The 23,711-nt window shown below is 39.2% G+C and overlaps 2 protein-coding genes across 2 annotated transcripts; both read left to right on the forward strand.

Annotated features, from left to right (window-relative positions):
- Positions 1-3,289: 3,289 nt before the first annotated feature.
- On the forward strand, positions 3,290-6,246 carry LOC104096481 (uncharacterized). Its single transcript, XM_009602856.4, has 4 exons — positions 3,290-3,633; positions 3,739-4,192; positions 4,314-4,506; positions 5,317-6,246. The coding sequence occupies exons 2-4, from the start codon at positions 3,776-3,778 to the stop codon at positions 5,916-5,918; spliced, it is 1,212 nt and encodes a 403-aa protein (XP_009601151.1). The 5' UTR covers positions 3,290-3,633; positions 3,739-3,775; the 3' UTR covers positions 5,919-6,246.
- Positions 6,247-17,257: 11,011 nt separating this feature from the next.
- LOC108943849 (uncharacterized) lies at positions 17,258-18,266 on the forward strand. Its single transcript, XM_070175481.1, has 4 exons — positions 17,258-17,450; positions 17,589-17,715; positions 17,782-18,024; positions 18,142-18,266. Exons 2-4 carry the CDS (start codon positions 17,674-17,676, stop codon positions 18,157-18,159), a joined length of 303 nt encoding a protein of 100 aa, XP_070031582.1. The 5' UTR covers positions 17,258-17,450; positions 17,589-17,673; the 3' UTR covers positions 18,160-18,266.
- The last annotated feature ends 5,445 nt before the right edge of the window (positions 18,267-23,711 follow it).

The raw sequence follows: 23,711 nt of genomic DNA on the forward strand, positions 1-23,711 counted from the left end.
CTTTTAAGTCATTTTGTAGTGTTTGAATATATAAAAAAAAATGCTTTCAAGCATTTGTTTTAAAACAAAAATGACAAAAATAAGTCAAAAGCCAAAAACTAAAATTCCTAACTTATGGCTTTCGGCTTAAAAGTCATTTACAACAAGCACATCCAAACGTGCTCTATATTTCTTTAAGGGCCCTTGTCATCTCATTTGTAGAAACGTGCACAAATTATTTTTCACATAATTAACCGGAAAGTAAAGAAAGTTGATCATGAAGCTGTTAGAGCTGATAACGTTTGTTTAAACTTTTTTCTTTTCAAAAGTTAAGTTTGCAAAATCAGGTTTTGAAGATTTGAAAACAGCATTTGTGTGGCATGCTTTGCAAAGATAATTTACTTTTTTCCCTCTCCAAACTCGGGAAATGTTAAAAACTCCTCAAAAGATATGAAAATATGAGTTTGAAAATCTTCAATTTCTTTTTTTTTTTTGGGCAAAAAAAGAAACTGAAAAATTGAATTTGCAAACTAACGGCATGGATTTCACGAAACTTATGATATGATTTGTATTGACTTTTGGCCATGAACTGATTCTTGGTGACCAAAACACGTAATACTTTACAGCACAGAGAGACTAGATAGAGAGAGAGGAAAAAGCTGAATGATGATAGCAATTGTTAACAATACTGTTGAATCATAAACTTTCTTTTGAAGAAAAAGTCAAAAAAGATGAAATCGTATGACTATTTTAGAGATTTTCATATCTTTTAGAACTATTCCACCCAAGTGTTTTAGGTCCTATCACATTTTTTTTTTGCTAACAAGGAACCCGAATGCCGCTACACTTTGGGTGCACAACTGTCCTATATAATAATACCTCGAAAATTCCATTAGAGTATAAATTGTAATAGACAAGTCCGGTAGGATGGACTCAATCCACAAAATATGCAAGTGTGTTTCGATTCATACTTATTATTAATACTATTTTTTTCACCATACTTATTGTTAATACCAATTCGTGGAGAAACTGAGAGTGAAGGGATTGCTCCTCAAAAAGGAGTGCCACGATTTTCCTATAAAGCGATAAGAAAGGAGTCGGGCTCGGGCCTAACTCCCCCAAAAGAAGAAAAAGTGGAAAATAAAGAAGTAGACGCGTATCACACGACATACTTGAATTGTGCCTTCTAATTGACTCGCGTTCCTTTCTGCTTTATGAAAATTTTGAAACCGTGACTTATATACACTATATCTATACACGCGAGTTTTTGACTAAAATTATCCTTTTTGGGAGTAAGTGTAACTTTGAGGTCGGATTTTTAATTGTAAATGCTCTGTTAATATGTGCATCAGGCTACATAGTTAAATTGTTGCTCCTATATCTGCTAATTGGTAAAGCTTATATGGATTATATTTGGATGTCTAGATTAATTTATAGTACATAGTATTTTTGATCTCTTAACATTGTTGCCATGGCTTTGTATCGTGTTTAAATACTCAATTGTCAATTTCATTTTCGTCTCGGTTAATAAGAAAATCTAGCTATCTTTAGTCATCTCCAATTACTAGTATTAAAAGTTTTTTTTTTTTTTTTGTCATCGACTTGCATTATTTACTGATTTGATATGGAAATAAACGAACGCGACATGCAACCCTCTATTCTCTTTTTGTGTTTCTTCCTAATCATTGGATAGCTACTGCCCTTTTTAGCATTTTTGTGGCTATGCAATCCTCAATTATAAGAGCAAATAAAATTAAGAAGGTTAGGATTTTTCTTACTACTGAAACAAAGATGAAAAAAATGAATAGGAGAAGAAGGTGGAAGGAATAAAATTGATTTGGGGTGAAGAGCTAGCTTCTCTTCACGTGCAGGTCATTTCTCTGTTAGTTTTAACCGTCTTTGGGGAGTTTGCTGTTATTTGAATTATATATAGTGCTCATGGTTATATTTAGAGGATAAAATTATACTTATCCTTAAAGATAATGTAAAATTTTAGCCAAAAACTTCGCTATATACCCTACGGATTAACAATGAAAACTTTTCTCTAGCAGTCAAGCTCTAATGTCCCATATAGTACCTTATTGCTTGCGGCTCCTTTATATGCACGGAAAAATGACAAAGAATCTGGGTTGCTTCAAGTCCAAGAAAAAAGAAGAAAATACGGGTTGCTTTCATAAGTAAGCTCCTACCATTTTAATAACGAGAGGTGTAAATGAGATTGTTGACATTCTCTGATTCAATTACTAGGAATGAAAACCTCGACGCGAATTTGAATTAATCGAACAATAAAAAAAAGCTTATATCGAACAAATTTAAAAGTCTAGGTTGCTTCGACTCCAAGGAAAACTTTTATGATACTGCCCCAAACTTAAATGTGAGAATGCAAGACTTGATTATATTTTCAATGCCTATGAATATGTGAATTTTTTTTTTTAATCTTTGTATTTCTCGGTTTGGAATGGCAATTAACATATCAGGCAGCATTAGACAGACTAAAATCACACGCACCTAAATTTTTGTATTGAAAACATCATACTGTGAAATTGATTTTCGATGTCTTTAAATACTACTAGCATAAATGGTATGAGTCTATATACTTTTGTGTGTGATAAAATATGAAATAAATCTATATGTATTATTGATAGATTGATAAAATTATATAAAGATAAAGGTGTAATAACAATTTATGCATAACAAAACAGTTGATCTTTATTTTCTCGGCACCTAATTGTAATATTGTACCTCAATAATGTTTGGTAGTGATGAACGAGTCTTTATCAATCGAAATCCCTGTCAACTATCTCTTTTTACCGCTATTCGGTCAGTTTCAAGGTTATACGGTAACTAATTAATCGAAGTAGTAATTTTTTACTTTTACCACCAACCAAGTACATCAACATTGACTGCTGACTAGCCTTACAATTCTGGAAAATGAAGTAATAACAAAAACAGAAACAACCAAAAAGCTTACAGGTCGCGTAGTTCACGCCACGAACGTGATATGATATCCCTTCTTCGGTTCAATTAAAAAAAAGGAGGACTCACGAGTTGCGACAAACCAAGTTCGGTGCCACAACAACAATAGTGGATAAGCCCATTTCCGTCATTTCACAACAATTTGCGCGTCACCTCAGTAAGACGTGGCGTCCTCTGCTTTCGATCATGAAATGAACCGCAACATGCACGCGCCACGTATAATGTTGGAGCAGATAAAATCAACAAGGCCACATCATACGCCGACGTGGCAACCCCAATCCTAGTCAGCTACCCTACCACTCTATATCCCCCGTTTTTAAAATGACCCACCCAAACTCCCTGATCACCACTTTGAAGGCACTCCACCCACAGTTTTCACCTAAAAGCTCACTCCTTTACTCTCTCTAGGGTTTATTATATATATATCTTCGTCGGTAATATCGCCGGAAATGATTTTTCCGGCCATCGGTTTTGTTATGGAGTGTTATTGTGATGACGTCATGTCGTGTAGCCGTCGCAAAATCGGCGATTTTTAGCCGTCTCGTGTTTGTTGAACCTTAAGCAAAAGTTACAGACTTTTTAGCTTAGGAGAGTTTCCAAGTTATTCCATGCTTTGTCGAGTAAACCGCTAGAAGACTATTTTCTACTCTAAATACTGATTTTCTACTAGATAAAAAGGTATCTGTTTTAGCTTAAGCCTCTCTTTTGTATTAGTTTCTCACAGTTCATCAATTTCTCGCCGAATTCTCGTGAATCATTTGAAATTTTCGTGGTCGATTGTAGAGTGTGAACTTGAAATCGTAGTATCAGAATTGTAGTTATGCCTTTTCCGATGAAGATTCAACCTGTTGATTTCAATACCGTGGAAGAACCGAGTCGATATGACTCGTTTAAGCCGGTTCAAAAGTCACGGTTCAAGCGGCTATTCGAGAGGCAATTTTCAGGACTTTTGAGATCATCGGCGCCGCTGGAGAAGCTGGTGGCCGGCGAAGAGTTGATTTGTAATAAGAAGGATGTTGCGTCCGACGAGTTCGAGCCGAGCTCCGTTTGTTTGGCTAAAATGGTACAGACTTTCATTGAAGAAGGTGAGGCCGATAAACATCGGTGCAATCGGAACCGAAAATGCAATTGCTTTAACTGTAATGGTACTGACAGCTCAGAGGAGGAAACTGATTCACTCAGTTGCTTCGGTGAATCGAATCATACTTGTTGCAACGATGCTTGTGAAATCCTCAAGGTATTGCATGTTCCATTAATATGCAATTTTACCTTAATTTGTTGTTAAAATTCTTCTTAGAGTTAAATTAACAGTGTCTGTTCTTTGCGTGTTTCTCAAAATAACTCCCTTTTTGGTGTAGAGTTTGGTGCCGTGTCCTTCCGTTGTTGAAAGGAACGTTTTAGCTGATATTACAAAGATCATTGAGAAAAACAAGATGGGAAAGCGAAAGGACAATTTCATCCGAAAGATAGTTGTTGATGGCCTCTTAGCTGCGGGATATGATGCTTCAATCTGCGAGTCTCGCTGGGACAAAACTCCTTCCACTCCTGCCGGTAAACTCACAATTTCAACAACAAAGATGTGCTGGATTTTTTTGCTTAAATCTGAATTGGAAACTATTAACTTCATGCTCATATGTGTACTGACATATAAATCTCTTTAGTTTTGTATGGTTAAAGATCTATATATATTCCAGTAACTGTGAGATGACATATAAATCTCTTTAGTTTTGTATGGTTAAAGATCTACTATATATATTCCAGTAACTGTGAGAGTGAGAATATTAATTTTAAAGTCGTCAAATTATTGCTAAAGGTATTGCAATGCATCTGACCGAAAATAGAGCAGAATGGATACAAAAACTTACAATGAAGTCAATTGGTTCATTCATCATATAATCGATCCTATTATTTCGACACAGAAGACACATATAATTGATCCCAATTAGTTCCAGATTAAGGCCTAATAGCAAGAAAACTTGGTCTGCAACATGGCAAGTTACAACTTGCATTTTGTTTTATATTCAGGCTAGCTTAAATGGAGAAACATGAACAATGAAGATTCATATAGCCAATACCAACGTGTTTGGGACTGAGGCATAGTTGTTGGCTATCTGCTTAGGCTGCCTTTTTTTCTTTCTTGCTATTATGGGGCTAAGAATTCAACAAAAAGTCTGAATCTTTTCTACAGGAGCGTATGAATATGTTGATGTTTGCTATTATTTTTGGGTTAAGATTTCAACAAGACTGTATCTTTTCGACAGGATCGTATGAATATATTGAAGTTGTTGTGTATGAATATGTTGATGTTGTTTGCTATTTATTGGGTTAAGAGTTCAACAAAAGTCTGAAAATTTTCTACAGGAACGTACGAGTATGTTGATGTGGTGATTGAAGGAGAAAGACTACTAATTGACATTGATTTCAGATCAGAGTTTGAAATAGCAAGGTCGACCAGGTCCTACAAATTTCTCCTCCAATTGCTGCCCAACACTTTTGTAGGCAAAGCGGATCGCCTTCAGAAGATTGTTCATTTGCTAACAGAGGCTGCAAAGCAGAGCTTGAAGAAGAAAGGAATGCCTTTTCCTCCATGGCGTAAAGCTGAATACGTGAAAGCCAAATGGCTGTCACCTTACACCCGTATCAAACCAACTCTAATGGGGGCACCAACCGTGTCAAACTCTGCTCCCGAAACTGGCACTGCTTGCAAAACCTATCAACAAGCGGTAAAGGAGGAGTCTTCAGAGGATTCTTGCGGGGAGCTGAATCTGATTTTTGGAGAGAGCAGCCAACTCTTGGAGAATAACGCCAAGAGCGTGATTACCTATCCTCTATCTGCTTGTGATGACGAAGAAAAGGATGTGATGGTGCAGCAAGGCAAACCACCTGACACTAAACACAAGGATTCAAGCAATGGTGCCAGGAAGATAACTGGTTTAACTTCTCTGATTGAAGACCACACATGAAATTTTGACCTGTCCTAACCTTTTTGTCGTTTGTTGCTTCTCTGTGTCGAGTTGAAAACCCCGTGTGTTTTAGTAATTGGGGCCATTTGAATCTACGGACCAACTGCCTACTGGTTTGTCTCGGCAGTCCCCCTTCAAGTTTTATAGTAAGGGTCTCTGAGTCCATGCCACTAATACAACTTTATAGTCGATAGATTAGTAAAGGAGCACTGATAAGTGTCTTGTTTGTCAGTTTGGTTCTTGGATATTTTCCAAGTGTTTTGCAAATACATGTTAGCTTGTAGTATTACTAATATCATGAAAATAAAGTCTTGGAACTATTTTGGTATGAGCTTCTCTTTTTGCAACTTTTCATGCGTTACCACTTGAAGCGGCCATTGCGCTTGTAGTGCTTGTGTTTTACTTTTGAGTCTTCGCTCTCTGGCAGTTTGATGTTCTAATTTCATTGTGCAAACCCGTTCGTAGCTATCGTAATGAGAGAGCGAACTCGACCTGATTTTCAATTAAGCTGTCATTTACCCAGTCTTATGTACTTTAATGTGTCGTTTGGTACATCCGATAAGAATAATAATTCGTTTGGGATTAACTTTAGTTTGAGGCATTAGTTAATTTCGGGACAAGTGGTGAAATTATTTATCCCACCTAGAAGGTGGGACAAGTCTACACTAGACGGTGCAATTATTTATCCCATGCGAAATAGAATAATTAATCCATGAAATAGCCCATGGATATCCCACTATTAATCAATAAAATATTAGAGGAAGTGGAGAATGTAAGATACATAGTTACGTTTTGCTCTCTCGAAACATTAAAAGATAAGATGACATGGTATAGCGAAGAACTCTTTAATCAGAAACCAAAAGTAACAGAACGAGTTTTGCGAAATAATGCATGCAGGATGCACTGTATTCTTTATAAAGGTGATTCTTATAAGTTATAATATAAAGGGGAGCGGGGAAGAGAATTGATTTTCGCACCATATATAGACGTGTGACCTTTAATATTTTATGGAAGCGTTTCCTTTCAATATTAAAGGGATGATCTTAGTGCGAAAGAATCAAAAAGCTCATCTAGACATGAAAAATTGTACATACTGCAAAGAATATAATTATTACTGCTGGATAAAAGATGAGGCATTGCGTAAAATGGAGGTGTGATAGGACTTTAATTTGCCCCATACTGAGCCAAGTTACCAACTTTTTGGTGAAATTTTCCATCTTCTTTTTGTCGCAGCGTAATGCCGCGTTAGGTAGAATTTCACAAGTGTTCTTATTCAATTTATTAGTATCCAGTTTACTATTGGAGTATCTTATAAAGACTTGACTGGTCATCGTTGAAAGTGCCATATTTTGTTAGAAGGTGTTAATATCAAGTGTAAATAAGCTTTTTCCCCTATTTGCTCCCTTTTGACATAAGAACCACATTTTTGTTTGTTACAATTCCTTCCATGTAACTGAAGTGAGCTCAAATTGCAGGAAGGGTATCCCATCTTCCTCTTGTTTTGGGTTAATTTACTTAAAGAATGTTTCTGGAAAAGAGGAACGAATATTAAATTTGTCTGACACGGTGTTTGTGGATTAGTCAAACTCAATAGTAGTTGTTTATGGTAGAACCAAGGCCAATATATTCCAACTTTAGTTACTTGTATATTTTCGATTTGATTTGAATATTGCTGCTCCCTTTCATTCTAGCTTTTCGAATCAATTTTATCTGAAGATTTATATATGTTTATCAACATTTGAACAACAATGTGGGTGCCTAATACTTAATTTTCATATCTCAAGACCAGTGAAAATTTTCATATATTCATTTTTGTAGAAATGGAAAAGAGTACTACGGAGTAATAAATAATAATGGGTAGCTGGGAAAAAAGTTTATTTACGCATTGCAGAAGTAGTATTATCTAATTCCGTGTAGATCTAGAACGTGTCACTTTTATGTATAAAAGGATTATCTCATAATCAATGGTTAATTTCCTCTCTACACACTGCAGAGAATATAATTATTACTTGTGGATCAAAGCTGCTGACTTACGTGAAAAGGAGAGAGCTAAGGAATTTCCTTTTTGGTGAATTTCAGTGTTCTTTTGTCGCGACGTGCTGCTGCTGCGTTACTACATTTTCAGTAAAGTTATTGTGCAACTTATTCGGGAAGATGCTGTGGGAACGGGCAAACGGAGTCTACCCATAAAACCATACTCCAAAATCTCAAAAAGAGGTTGACAGATGCCAAAGAAAGATGAAAAGAAATCTTGCCCTAAGTCCTACGGGCATACCATACGACCTCAAAGTTCAATATCGGAGTCACCCGTTTCTCATTAGTCTACGGCCCCGAAGTCCTAATACCGGTCGAAGTCGGAGAACCAAGTCTCAGGTTCCGATTTGCAATCGAAGAATCAAACAACGAGACCATGAACATGAGTCTGGAACTGTTAGACGAAAGGCGTGAAGCCGCCCTCGTCCGAATGGCCGTCCAGAAACAACGGATCGAGAGGTATTACAATCGAAGAGCCAACCTTTGCCACTTCAATGTCGGGGACTTAGTGTTGAGGAAGGTCACATTAAACACCCGGAACCCGAACGAGGGAAATCTGGGACCGAACTGGGAAGGTCCGTATCAAATTGTCGAGATCACTAGAAAGGGGTCGTACAAACTCGGAACAATGAACGGCGAACAATTACCGAACAACTGGAACGTAACTCACTTGAAACGATATTACTACTAAGGTACGACCCCGATCACTTCTTTTATTTATCTACATTTTGGGCTAACACTTGCAGGTAGCCGTCAAATAGCGACATAATTTTCTAGGTCTGAAAGCACGCGTTGTACTCTTTTTCCCTTGAACCGATTTTGTTCCAAATGGGTTTTCCGGCAAGGATTTTAACGAGGTAATAGTGGATCGTGCTAACTTAGAATCAAAGATCGGTTGTCAACAATATTCGAGGCTTCTCTACGATCGACCTCTAACACTGGGGGGCATTACTCGTGGTAAACAATTTTGTCAAGGAAAGAAACTTCGCGCTCAAATAGTTTAGGTTCAATCGATAGAATTTACTGTAAGGGCCAAACAATGAAATGAACCATGCTCATATAGACCACTCGAGCCCGAACACAAAGTTTGAACACATGTGCAACCTTGCATATTACGCACAAAATTGAAAGAAAGTTTCTACCTTGCGGATAAATATTTTGCCTTTTGAAATTTTTTCCTTATTACATTTTGTAATGACCTGACCGATTGTTTTACTTTCTAGAACCCCATAAGACTTCCCGTACGTGTTTTTACTGTTTTATGACTTGCGGGGATGGGTGGTTCGGGATTTGGAAGGGTTTGGGTTAAAATCGGAACACTTGGTTCCTTAAGTTGGCCTTAAAAGGCTAAATTTGACTTCGGTCAACATTTTGAGTAAACGACCTCGGAATTGTAATTTGACGGTTCCAATAGATTCGTATGATGATTTTGGACTTGGACGTATGTTCGGATCGGATTTTGGATGATTCGGGAGCGTCTTGGCGCCTAATAGTGAAAGTTGGTTATTTGAAGGTTTTAAAAGTTCTTTAAATTTGGTTTGGAGCGGGTTTTGGTGATACCGAGGTCCAAATGGAATTTCGAGATCGGGAATAGGTCCGTAATGTTATTTAAGACTTGTACACAAAATTTGATATCATTCCGAGTAGCTTAAGTACGTTTCGGCGCATTGGGAGTAAATTGAAGAACTTGGAGTTCATAAGTTTGATTCAATTGGTTTTGGAGTGTGATTTTTAGTTTTAACGTTGTTTCGGGCGTTCCGAGAGTTCGAGCGAGTCCGTTTTATGATTCCAAACTTGTTGGTATGTTCGGGCGGGGCCCCGGGGCCCCTGAGTGTCAATCAGACGAGGCTCAGACCAAGTTGGAAATTGGGAGCAACAACTGAAGCTCCCAACTGTTGTCATAATCGCACCTGCGCTTGGCCAACCACAGGTGCGAGCTCGCAGAAGTGAGCCAGGCCTCGCAGAAGCGGCCAAGAAAGGGCAGCCCAGGATCCGCAGGTGCGCCCCAATCTCCGCAGAAGCGGGACCCCGTCCGCAGAAGCGGAGCCAGCCTGCCTGGGCATTGCAGCAGAAGCGGACTTTTGTCCGCAGAAGCGACAATGCAGGTGTGGCCCTGCGACCGCAGGTGCGAGATCGCTGGAGGCAGTGAGGTCTCTTTTAAAACGGGACTTAGTCATTTTGGCTCATTTATTTTCATTGTTGAGCAATTTTTGGAGCTCTCAGAGAGGGGATTTCACCTAACACTTTGAGGTAAGTAATTTCTATACAATGTATGTTAAATACATAGTTTATGAGTAGATTATAACATGTAAATTAGTAAAAATTATGGGTTTAGGTGAAAAATTAGGTTTTTGATAAAAATGAGATTTAACCACGAAATTGATTATGGAATTTAGTAAAAATCATATATTTGAGTTCATGAGTTATGGGTAACAACTTTCTTATAAAATTTCCGGAATCCGGGCACGTGACCCGGAGGTGAATTTTAGGAATGTTGCAAATAGGCCCGAGAAATCACTTTGATAGTTGGAATATGAACTTTTAAGCATGTATTAATTATTTTAAATAACACTTGACTAGTTGCGAGTCGTTTGGCGCTAAATTGAGGGTTTGGGCACAATCTTGGACCGGAAAGTAGGCCTTGAGACGAGGTAAGTCTCTTTTCTAACCTTGTAAGAGGGAATTAACCCCAAAGGTGAACTTAATCAATATGTACTTCTATTTGTGGGGAGCTACGTACGCACGGAGTGACGAGAGTCCGTGCGTAGCTACTATATATGCTTAAGTCCTGGTAGATTTAGGTTTACACCATGTTTTGTTGATACCGTTGCTTATTTATGCTTACTAGTTGTTTGGATTAAAGCGGAGGTTGAGGATTTTAATATTTTAAAGGTTCCTGGTTGATTTTCCTATTTTGAAAAGAATTGAGAGACATTGTGATAATTTGAGAAAAATCTATGTTCAACCGCTTCGCAAGTATATTCCGCGAGCGGGGCAAATTTCCACTACTCTCATGGGAGCAGGTCGTTCGCCTTAGCAGGTTAATTGATGTATCTATGATTCGGGTCGTTCGACCCTCGGCAGTGCACAATATATTTATATGTATATTTGGATCGGGCCGTACGTCCTCAGCATAATTCGTGCGTAAAAATTATTGGAACCCCCTCTTATACTTAATGTTGTTTCTTGGACTTGAAAGGTGAAAGGTTTTGATGAGAGAAATGACTTAGTTCTTACTTGAAATGAAAGGATTATTTACTTATTTTTCCTGCTCTGAGTTCTATTATCATTTATATATATTTAATTAGAACTTCATGTTACTATATTTTTGGCCCATAGTAAGTGTCGAAGTCGGCCCCTCATCACTACTTCTTCGAGGTTAAACTAGATACTTACTGGGTACATGTTGTTTATATACTCACGCTATACTTCTGCACTTGATGTGCAGGATCTGAGGCAGGAGCATCTGGTTATCAGTCCGGCGCGCACGCTTGACTTCTGGTTCAAGACTACACGGTGAGCTGCCCTTCCGAGCCGTTCAGCAGCAGCCAGAGTCTCTCTTTTGATTATTTTCTGTCTATTCTATTTCAGACAGTAGAGTAGAAATCTTTTGTATATTCTACTAGTAGCCCACATACTTTTGACACCAGATTTTGGCACACACTAGTAGACTTGTGATTTTGGTTTTATTTCTATGGTCATAAATACATTTAGCTGCTTTCGTTTTACTAAATTTGAACCTATTTCTTACTAAATCTATTAAATTAGGAAAGTTATTTACTTGGAAGAACTTATTAAAAAGGGAAATAACTAGATTGTTCACTGTTGTCTTGCCTAGCGATGGTGTTGGGCGCCATCACGGCCTAAAATGAAATTGGGTCATGACACATTTGATCCCCCGAAGACATCGATCCCAAAGTCTACCTCGCACGGGGACTGCCGCCTAAGGCAGGTTCGGACATTCCGGGATAATAAACTTCGGGGGCATAAAGCTTATTTGGCAGTGCCCGAACTTTAAAGGCTATAGCCAACCCCAATTGGGAACGGTTAAGCCCGGATGACTCGGGGTAACAATCCCACTGTGCAATACCTGAACTAGAAAGGCTACGACCGTACTAAAACGGCTCGGAGACGTTCGAGACCCGTAACAAAAAAAAACAAGGCCTTCAAAACTTCTAAACCGGTTCAAAAGGCTACCCTCGACAAACTATAATCTAAAATTTTTTAAGTACTTTGGGGAAAGATCCCGGTCATACCGAGCCCCACGAGTCTTAAATAAAATAATATCGAAGGTGAGGCATGTTTGAACCTTCGAACTTGACCTGATTATTACATGCTAAGGCATTTCGATCTTTGCAAACATAAAGAATAAAGCGAAAGGAAACAATCTTAAAAACTGTTGAAAGGAAAAAAAAAAGCCTTATATATTATATATGAAAAGGTCTTTACAAAGGCTAAATGGCCTTGACAAAAAAAGTACAAAAGTACAAAAATACGGAAGCAAAGAAAAATATACAAGGCACTTAAACGGCCTGGTCTTCACCGGAGCCCGTCTCGTCACCAGGGTCTTCGGAGTCCCCTCCACCCTTGGATCCGCTCGAACCCTCAGAGTCTTCTTCATCCTCGGGATACGCCAATTTCTTGGCCTCGGCTTCGAGCCCCTTAGCCCTTTCGATCTCAGCCGATAAATCTAAACCCCGAGCATGAATTTCCTCGAGGGCCTCCCTTTGGGACTGCCAATTCGCGTGCTCGACGATATCTTTTAGCTGGTCCTAGGCTGCCTCAGCATCGGCCTTATACTGGGCCACCATATCATCGGCATCAGCTTTGGTCACTTCAACCACCGACTTGGCCGCTTCGAGCTCCTTGGCAAGAGTCTCTCGATCGGAGATGGTTGAGCTTAGCTGAGACTGGAGCTCCACAATTGTTTAGGCCCGCGCCTTGGCCTTTTCCTTTGTCGCCTGAAGTTAGACCTCTGCTGAGGTCAACTATGCCTGGGCAGTCTCCTTTTCCGAGGCCAGGCAATCCATCCTGCCTTTCCATTCTTCGGCCTTGACCTTGACTGCATCCATCTCGGCTCGAAGTTGGTCGATCCGATCGATCTTCTGTTGGACCTGCAGGTTCCGACCATTAGTCACTGTGTCTAGCTCATCGTCACTAACTTCAAATATTTTTACCTGCTCAACCAGGTCAGCGTGATCCTTCCGATCCATCTCCAACTCAGCTCGAATGCTCTTAGCCCTCCTTCACGCTGCTCGCTGAAAAGTTTGTAAGTATCTCTCTTTTCGGTGAGCCCTCGGACTTCGGCTTCAAGCTGGTTCAGCTCATCGCGATACCAAAGGAGAGTTTCATGGTGAAGCACCGAGGCCTACAAATACAAAGAAAAATGTTAGGATTATCTATGAATTAGTGTAAGTACAAAAGGAGAAATCGAAGTCATCGAGAGATATCTGAAGTTACCTGGTTCAGCGCCTGTTGTGCTTCGTTGAACAAGCATGGCGCGTCTACCTCGTTCATCTTGACTTGGTCTTCCTCGGTCACGAGGCACAAAAGGTAACTCACCCCTACGGGGACAGAGAGGACCCGGTCATCCTCCAGAACAGAGATCATGATGGATCGGTTTATGTCAGGATCCACACTCGGAGCTGGGAACTGGTTGATCGGTTTCAGGATCGAGGAAGGCCCGCTTCCTCCCAAAGATGGACTCTTCTTAGGCACCTCTAAGTTACCCAATCCGGCGACGTCCTCCGTGGCGGTGGAATCCACACCATCAAAAAAGCCGCGGAAGGGGTCATCCACCCCATGGAGCCCCTTGTCGAGGCATTCTTTCACCGTTTGGGCCTCGTTATACATGGACTAAGTAAACGAGGGGGATTCAGTGATGTCTATCACACCGAGTGCTTCCTTCGGGGCACTGCCCACATCTCGGGAAGCCTCGGCCCCGACTTCTTCATCGACCTCCTTAGCTTGAGGCAGATCGTCCGTGCCTCTCTGGTTTGGAGGCCCCTTGCCCTTCGAGCTGCGACGAAACGCGGGGACACCAGAACAAAGGGTTCTTCTTCTTCCTCGGATTCATCTCTCAGCTGATAGAGCTAATCCGAAGATGGTGCTCGAGCACTGGTGCTTTCTTTTGACTTGCGCACTAGCCTTCTTCTTGTTATCTTTTTCTCCGAGCTTGGGGAACTCAAAGCCCTTTTTGTTTTCTTCTCTTCGGCCTGTCTCGGAGCAGGGGACTCGGTAGGTAAGCCTTCGCCACCGGCTGGAGGCCTCAGCTCGACATCCTTAGATAATCGTGCAAAAAGAAGTAAAGGAAGTAAGGGCTTAGTGATGAAGGGGGAATCCTAATACTACCTACTTAGGAAAGAAGTCTCACCATGGGAACGGGCCTCCCAACGGCCCTTTTGAGAGCTTGCGCCTTGAGCGCTTGAAGTAGTGCATCTGTGATACGATACCCTCAATCGATGGATAGCATTTGGGACCCGAGCGACGGCTGCGCCACCATAAAGCATCGATAAGAAAGAAGGAAATAAGTATAAAATCGACTTTCAAAAGTAAATTTGTACTAACGTGATGTATTCAACTTCTCGAGGAACGACCTGCACTCGGCTGGTATCAAGTCCAAAGCCTTCACTCGGACAAAACGACCTTGCTAGCCCCGATCCCAGTCCTCGTCAATACTCGAAAACAAGGTTTTACTGGCCCGACACACAAGCTTTATCAGCCCCTCCGGAAGATTCAGGGATAGTATAAGTGGATAAGATGGTCAATGGTAAGCAAGCACTCATCGATCTTGTTCACAAAGAATCGGAAAAGGATCACGATCCTCCAGAGGATGGATCTGGCCTAGGCACACATTGTACCTTCTGCAGAAATCCAGAATGACCGAATCTACCGGGTCCAATGTAAAGGGATAATTGTAAACACTTAGGTATCCCTAGACATGGGTGGTAATGTCTTCATCGGGTCGGGGATCACTATTTCCTTATCGGCCCAATTGCAGTCATTTCGGACTGTAGGGAGGACATCTTCAGTGATAGAGCAGATGTATCTCGAGACCTTCTCACACCGGCCTTGTGCAGAGGAAGGCTTTTCAACCTTAGAATCAACATTGACCGGGCATCTCTTGGGGACGAACATTTTCAAAGGAGGCTCCGGCACTGGTTCATCGACGGTAGTGCGCGAAACAGTCTCCTTGGCCTTAGTAGCCGGCCGCGAAGTAGAAGGGGTTTCTTTCTGAGGAACTGTTTTGGAAGTCTTTTCCATTTCTTTAAAAAATGGAGGAAAATAGAGAAAGAAAGGAAGTTGGAGGATTGTGCTTGTTGGGTTGAGATGAAGACGAACAAGAGTTCTTGCACAGGATCTTAAATAACCGGAGTAAATGTGCTAGAAAGTATCGAAATCTTAAAGGTACTAGGGTAGAAGGTTTGGATGTAAAGTTAAAATGAACAAAGGAAGAGGTATTTATAGTATTTCAGCGACGGTTCGCATCCAGGAATGGCCGACCATTGGCTAACATGCATTTAATGCCATTAAGACTTGGCTGACGAGACGTTTCAGTTGTTTTGTCATTTTTGTCACGGTGTATCGAAGTAAGAATCGGAAGCTCATGTCGTTTCTCGTCGTCTACTCTCCGAAAAACGAGGAGACTATCTGTATACGGGTGAAATCGAGCTCGTGGTGCATTCAAGCCTCCGACATGGTAAGCCAGGCTAGAGACATGGCAATAAAGGACTGAAGATCGACCCCAAGTCCTACCAGGCTAGGACCAGGGTGAAGGACACCTGCCTTCGACAATATCGAGGTCATGGCCCCGGAATCGGTCCTAGCCTCGAACGACTTCGAAGAAACATTGTTAGCATAGCCAACAAAAGACCAAAATATCCGTGACCGGTCAGATATTACGGCGGGGATCTCGACACATATCAATAAGGAACCAACAATTAGTGAATCAGGAATTTTTTTACCGTTTACAGAATTGTATCTAAAGTAGGACTCTTATCATTACTAAAAAACGGCCAATTTTTGACCAGAAAAAGTAGTTGCAAATTTCCGACGGAATCGGTCAAAAATTGCATAAAAATATAATTTTTAATTTTTAATAATAATTACGACAGATATTCCGTCTATATCCGTCGTACATTTTGGCAGAAAATACCGCGTAACGGTTAGCGACTAATTCGGTCGAAAACAATTAAACAAAAATAAAAAAAATAAAAAAGTGCGATCGATTCGGTCGGAATTTTTTATTAAAATGAGGTTTGACTATTTGACCTATTTTCCAACCGAATCGGTCGGAATATAATTTTAAAACCCCCCGACCCCTTTCTTTTTTCTTTCCCTGTTTTCTTCCTTCTCTCTTCTCTCTCTCACACTCAAACCTCCCCTCTCCCCTCCCCCCACCCAACCCGCCGCTACCATCACCAGTGCTACTCACCGGCGACGCCGCCCCGCTGCAGCTCCGTCGACGACCCTCCACTGACAGGTAAGTTTCCCTCACCCCCCTTTGTTATTTTTTTTTAAAATACAGTAATTTTGTTTAATTGCTCCTAGTTTGGTTTTTGAAAATTGATTGGTGTTAGCTAAAGTAAATCTATGCCTATTGTTAGTAGCTAAATTAAAGTTATATGTTGGTAATTTAGAGTTATATGTTAAAGTTATATGTTGGTAATTTAGGGTTATATGTTAAACTTATATGTTCAAGTTATATGTTGGTAATTTAGAGTTATATGTTGCTAAATTAAATTTATATGTTAAAGTTATATGTTGGTAAATTACATACTAATTTAGGGATAACATTACCAAGTTGGGGATAATTTTGCTAACAGATATGACATCTAACGGAAAGGAAAAGATGAAATCTAAGAAGAAAAAACAATCTGTTCCAACTTCCTCAAGTATGCCAAATATGAGTCCTCCTCTTCCTTATCCTCCTCAGTCGACTTCATTGCCATCTACCATGTTCACTATCCCCCCTCAATCTAATAATTCAGTTCAGTATTATTCTATGCCTGCAAAAGGAAGTTAAAGTAACACTGTTTTTAACTTTGTACCCACACCTTCTATGCGATCATCTTCACCGGGCTTTCATGGTAGTCAGCATGGTGGCTCACCAGCTGCTGCACCCCCGAACTTTTATGATAGTCAACATACTGGCTCACCAGCAGCTGCTGCACCCCCGAGTTTTTACGGTAGTCAGCATGTTGGCTCACTAGTTGCTGCATCCCCGAGCTTTCATGGTAGTCAGCATGATGGCTCACCAGCTGCTGCATCACCGGGATTTCATGGTAGTCAGCATGATAGTTCGTTTTTTGTTGCTCCATCATCTTCCAGTCTATCATCATCATCCATTCCCAGCATATGTAGGTTGGATATTGGAGGCTCTCGCCCAACTACATCTAGTGCTGCTTCTGCACCATCTAGTAGACGCAGGCAGAATCTTGGAGGGGGTGTACAATTTGATAGTTATAATCGATTGATAATCGTCCCCTACGAGGATGGGTAAGAAGGTTCTTATACTATTTTTTAAGTTTTGAATGTACTTTTAGATATGTTAACATTAAGGAATATTTATTTATAATTAATACTTTTGAAACTTTAAGATGTTTATTAATTATATATATGTTAACTTTAATGCAGGTTTTTGCCATCCTTTCAGTGTACATATTTGGTTGTGGATTCTATGAAGCCATTTTATCATGAGCCGTGAAATTCTTGGAGACAGATGCCGTACAACATCAGAGAGCAAATGTGGAATCAATTTAGGGTAAAAATTGATTACATTTATTTAATAATTATCGTCTTCATCTAATGTTAATTTTTTATATTGCAGACAAAGTGTACATGGCATCCTCAACATCAAAATGCAATAAATAGTATTTTCGAGAAGAAGGCTGCTCAGCGGATTAAAGATACTATGTTCGCTGCTCGAAATGCTAGTAAAATGCCAGACTGGTTAAGAAAAGATGTTTGGGATAAACTTCTTGAGAAATGGAATACCGCAGAATGGAAGCGAATAGTGAACAAGCAAAGGCAAACCGTGCCTCCAGTAAAGGTGGCTCGTTGCACACAGGAGGTTCGATTAGTTTTGTGGCCCATAAACTAAGATTGATAATTACTTATAAAATTTTTCTTAGTTTTACATATAGAATTTTAAGTTTGTAATGTCTAACTCATACTTTTTGTTATGAAGGAAAAGGAAAGAGGGTGAGATATGAGTCACGCTGAGGTCTTCGAGGAGATGCATAAGAAAAAGAAGAAGGATGGTACAAGAGAACACTGGGTGTAGACGCGTGCGTCGGACACATATGTAAAATACTAACTTCATAATTATTTATAGTTTATTAATATTATTTTGTTTACATAATAGTTATGTTTTCATTTCAGGAAGATTATCATAAAAGGGTGGAAGAATGGTAACAAACTCAGCCTCCTTCAACTCAACCAACACCTGATGATATGGCTTCATTATGGACAGAGGCAGCAGGTGGAGTAAACAAAGGCAAAGTCTACGGACTTGGAGTACGTCGACCTACAGGTCATCCAAACCCACTCTTAGCCAATTCTTTTTCTTCTCAAAATCAAGAACAAATGGAAGATATGAGAAAGAAAATTCGTGATTTGAAGAAACAATTGGACTCCCAATTCGGAATATTTGTTAAGATGCAGAAATTTATGAGTAAACATGGGCATGATTTATCTGATGATGAGGATGAACAAACTGAATCTGATGTGTAGTAGTTTAGGTGTGGTGTTTTGGTTGATTGATAAACTTGATTGTGAGAGACAACTTTATGTTTTGTTTTAAAATTTGAATGTGGGCTACTATTTGGATGTTTTTATGCCCAAAATTGTTAGGTTTAATGGTTGGTATTTTGTTTTAGAAAATTAATATTTAAAGGTTTTCGACGGATTCCGTCGGAAATTAAATAAAATTTATTTTTAATTAGTAGTTTCCGACCGATTCAGTCTGAAATTATATATTTATATTATTTAATTTTAAATAAATAATTATTATTATTTATATTATTACGATGGATTCGGTCGGTAACTTCCGACCACTTTGGTCGAAAACTTAAAAATATTTGGTCGTATGACCTTTTGAACGTTTCGACTAATTTGGTCGGAAATCACCGACGGATTCAGTCGGAAATAGTTTTCCGACCAACTGTTTTCCGACCGACCAATTTTGTTCGGAAAGTAGTCGGAAATTCGTGATTTTCGACCGATTTTCGACCGTTTTGGCGGTCGGAATTCTGTCATTTTCCAGTAGTGTATATTATATAAATGGGGTCTGATAATTCGTAAAGCACATTGTAAAACGCACTCAAAAGAAATGCATTATTATTTTTTCTGTCTTAAAGCTCTTGTTCTTTTTAATCGGCACCGGTTGTGGTAAGTCCGGCTCGAAAGCAATCATTCCATCAAAGCTGAAATTATCTAACTCGTGTGGTTTGAATTTATTTTATCTTTATTTATCTAATAGCAACTTAATTTATCGTTTCGTATCAAGTTAATCCGCGTATCCTTAAAATCACTTACAAATTCAATTGTTATCTAATTTTGAGGATAAACATATATATTTATACGAAGTACGAAGGAAAGAGATCGCTTGGTCTTCTCTTCCATTACCTTCACTTTAGCTATCACTAGCAGTGAAAAACTGGCTATTATCCAATAGGAAAAGATCTCCTGAAGACGCACACATGGAAACCCTCTTTCGATTAGTTCATGAGCTGCCAAAAGCTTACTCTAGGTAATTTTTATTTATTTATCTAAACATTAACAAACATAACTATTTATACTTGACCGGCAAGAGGTAATAATTATCCGATAAAATAGTTGACATTTCGACAATACAATATTTAAGAATAGTATAATTTTGTTAGAGATGCAGAATATTAGATCCATTCCCAAGTTTTGTGCCGATTTTGTAATTATTAGTAAATCCCCAAGCAATGACATTCTTCATTAACACGTAGTTCCAAAAAATAAAACAGGGCGGTATTTCTTGTCACATCGGCATCAGAAAGCTTCTGGTAATTTCTCAAACATTGAAATTCTTACTAATATTCTTAAACAAGTTAATAGTATCAACGATTTGATTTTATTAAATATTAACTAACACCCCTAGTTAGGTCGGTGAAAAGCTGCCCTTAGGTAGTGACTTATAATGAAGGGCAGTTATCTCTCTCACTAAATGAGTTCACCAAAAAAGACCAATTGTATTGGAACAGATAGTATAATTCACTGTGTTTGCTTTCTTTGTTGGGCAATAAGTTCGGTTTGGAGTTTTTTTTCCTTTACAGGACCTCTCCTATAGCACCCTAAACTTACTTTTAGGTAATAGTCCTTATTCAAGTTTACAGATAAGAAGGGGTTGCTTTATTTATTTTTCTACTCCATATTTGTTACCACTTACTTTCGGCTTTTGATTTGTTATTACTAAAAGTAGGTGACAGGTTTTGACAAAGTATAATAAAACTTTATGGACTGACCACAATAACTATCCTTCGTTGTGAAAGTGACATGTTTCTTCAATAAATTAACCGGCAAGTTACATAAGTAAGGATACTCCAATTCAAATTGTAGCCTAATGTCACAACTCGTATTTTGGAGTTGTGATTTCGGCCAAGAACTGGTGAGAAAAAGTTCTTCTGATGGTCTGACGTAGAGCAGTCTACTCGAGTAACTTGGGCTTTTTAATTTTAAGCATATATAAGGGGGGTATAGGTGATGAAAGCTTCGACCTGCCTCTCCCATGCGTGCTGCCACCAAGCCGTATAGAACGAGCTACCTTGGGGGCAACCTCAAGGGCCTGCCTAGATGACTCAAAAGGAGTGTCGAAGGCACCCATACGAGTTAGGGAAACTCTATGGGCGGCGCAACGCCTTCGGGCCTGCGTTGGGCATCAAAGTGGTGCTGGAGGCTCGATGTGTGGAACGGCCAGCCCCGCGGGCTGCCGAATGTTGGAACGAGACCTCCGTGCCGATTGGATACTTGACGCACCTGTCATAGGGGCATCATGTGTCGACTTGTGAGCATGGCTTTGGTTCAACCATGCAAGCAAGGGTCCGTTGGCCTAAAGGTGCAGGTGTGGGCGACACTGCACTACTTCGGAATGGAAGCGTGCTGCAAGAGGGCTATGTATGGGCATGGTACGAAAGAGGCGCATGACAATGGCCAAGGGCTAAAAGTTGCCTTACTCGGGCGAGGCACGAGCTAGTCGCGGATGCACTAGGCGAGTGTCAAACTTGAGGATTGGGCTGTGCACGCGGGAGCGATGCTCAGTCTTGGGCTAAGGACAAGGCATGTCCTAAGCCAATCCCCCAGGGCGCGCATGGATTGTGATCCTAAGATGAAGCGCCACGACATGTCTAGGGCCAAGGGCCTAGACATCTTACGGGCGGCACAAGTTGGGGCGAGCCTACAGGCGAGTCCTACCAACAGGCACAGGATCGTGCTTGAGAAATCCTGGGACAGGGAGAAGGCTGGCCCGCGGCGAAGAGGAGAACTGCAGGCGCCGCACGGGCGAGCAGGTGCCGCTACCCAATGTAAGAATTTGGGCCCGTGACACTTGGTATCAGAGCTGATTAAGGCCATACTATGCCATGGCATAACATCAAGGCAAAGGGTGGATATGGCGAGTATATATATATATTGGCTAGCAAATGCAATTAATTTCGGCCGAGCAACCAATTTGTATTTTGCACGAACGTTCACGCTTTTGTAATTGTAGCCCACAAAGAACGTTATCACTTTCAATTGGATGTACATGAGTTTTTCTTCTATCGGGAAACTATCAGTTATGTCCATTTAAAAGTAGCTTATTACAAAAATTGGTCAATTCATTAAATATTACTAATATTAGCCAAATGTTACTAATATTAGCCAATTATCTATTTCTAGTAAAAAAAAAACAAGGTCAAATCTTTGCCTTTTTTTTGAGTGGGTGTTATTAGAATAGATTGAGTACATCTTAAGGAGTTTGAATCTCAATTTTGGGATGATTTGGCGAAGTTTCGAGGTGATTTGAATTGAAAATTCGAACTAGAAGATGAAACATGAAAAAAATGATGTGTATCACATTGTGTATTATTTGTGTATCACATATGCATCATATTTGTATCAAATGTGTATCATATGCATATCTATGTATATCCGTGTGTGTGATACATGTGTCGTAGAAGAATTTTTTGAACTCGACTTTAACTACGAATTTCGATACTAAATCAGTCCAAATCACCTTCAATCTTACTCAAAATTTGTATATTGACTCATTTATATGTTTTCAATGAATTTCAACCATACCCATTGAAAAATGTCATTTTTTGATGTACATGCGTTTTTCTTCTATCGGGAAATTATCAGCTATGTCAATTTATAAGTAGCTTATTACAAAAATTGGTCAATTCATTAAATATTACTAATATTAACCAAATGTTACTAATATTAGCCAATTATCTATTTGTAGTAAAAAAAGAAAGATCAAATCTTTTTTTTTTTGAGTGAGTATTATTAGAATAGATTTAGTACATATTAAGAAATTTGAATCTCAATTTTGGGATGATTTGGCGGAGTTTCGAGGTGGTTTGAATTGAATATTCGAAGTAGAAGATGAAACATGAAAAAAATGACATGTGTATCACATTATGTATTATTTGTGTATCACATATGCATCATATTTGTATCAAATGTGTATCATATGTATATCTATGTATACCCGTATATATGATACATGCGTGATACATGTGTCGTAGAAAATTTTTTTGAACTCGATTTTAACTACGAATTTTGGATTTTTAATTTTTTGTGTGTAATTCTTGGAGAGAAAAAACCTTATTTATTTGGATTTTTAATTTTTATATGTGCTTTGATAAGTTTATGATTAATGACTAGAGGTTGGTAAGTTGAAACTTATTTGGGATATTTATGTAAGATTTTCTTTTCTATCGGCATTTAAATGGGCTGTATTTAACTGGAAAAGGCCCAAGACAAAGGGTGTGTTTGGTATGACGGAAAATATTTTTTTATTTTTCACTGTTTGGTTACACAAAATAGTTTGGAAAATATTTTCCTAGATATCATATTTTCCTGAAATCGAAGGAAAATGACTTTGTTAGGAAAATATTTTCCAAAAACTCTACCTACTTTCACATCTAACCCCAACCCCTCTAACTTCAATTTTCTATTTTTTTTTCCGTTTTTCTACGCCACCCATCCACCCCAACCCCCAACCTCCCCCTCCGCGCGCGCGCAATTTTTTTTTATTTATATTTTCAGTTTACATGTTCGAAATTTTACGAGTTCCAAAGTTATGAGTTCGGAGGTTTATGTGTTTGGAAGTTTGCGGGTTTAGAAATTATAGAGTTTACGGGTTCGAAAGCTTGCGGGTTCAAAAGTTTAGCGGTTCAGAAGTTTATGAAATTTGTGGGTTCGGAAGGTTGTTGGTTCGAAAGTTTATGACTTCATGTTTATTGTATCCAAATTATAATTTATGAATACTCTTGAGAAGTTATTTTTCTTAATTTGCGTACCAAATACCGAAAAATGAGTAAGATTACTAGTTTTCTAAGAAAATATTTTCCGTTATACCAAACACACCCAAAGTCTATCCGTTTGAAATTGTAAGTATTTCATTTGAATCTGCATAGATTAAGATAAAATAAAGTATTACTGGATATTTGGGAGAGAATAACAGTTTAATTTAAGCTTAAAAAATGTAAGGGAAAATTGATGAAAGTCACCGCTTGATTTTCTGTT

The sequence above is a fragment of the Nicotiana tomentosiformis genome, chromosome 1, assembly GCF_000390325.3.
Source record: "Nicotiana tomentosiformis chromosome 1, ASM39032v3, whole genome shotgun sequence".
Classification (NCBI taxonomy): Eukaryota; Viridiplantae; Streptophyta; class Magnoliopsida; order Solanales; family Solanaceae; genus Nicotiana; species Nicotiana tomentosiformis.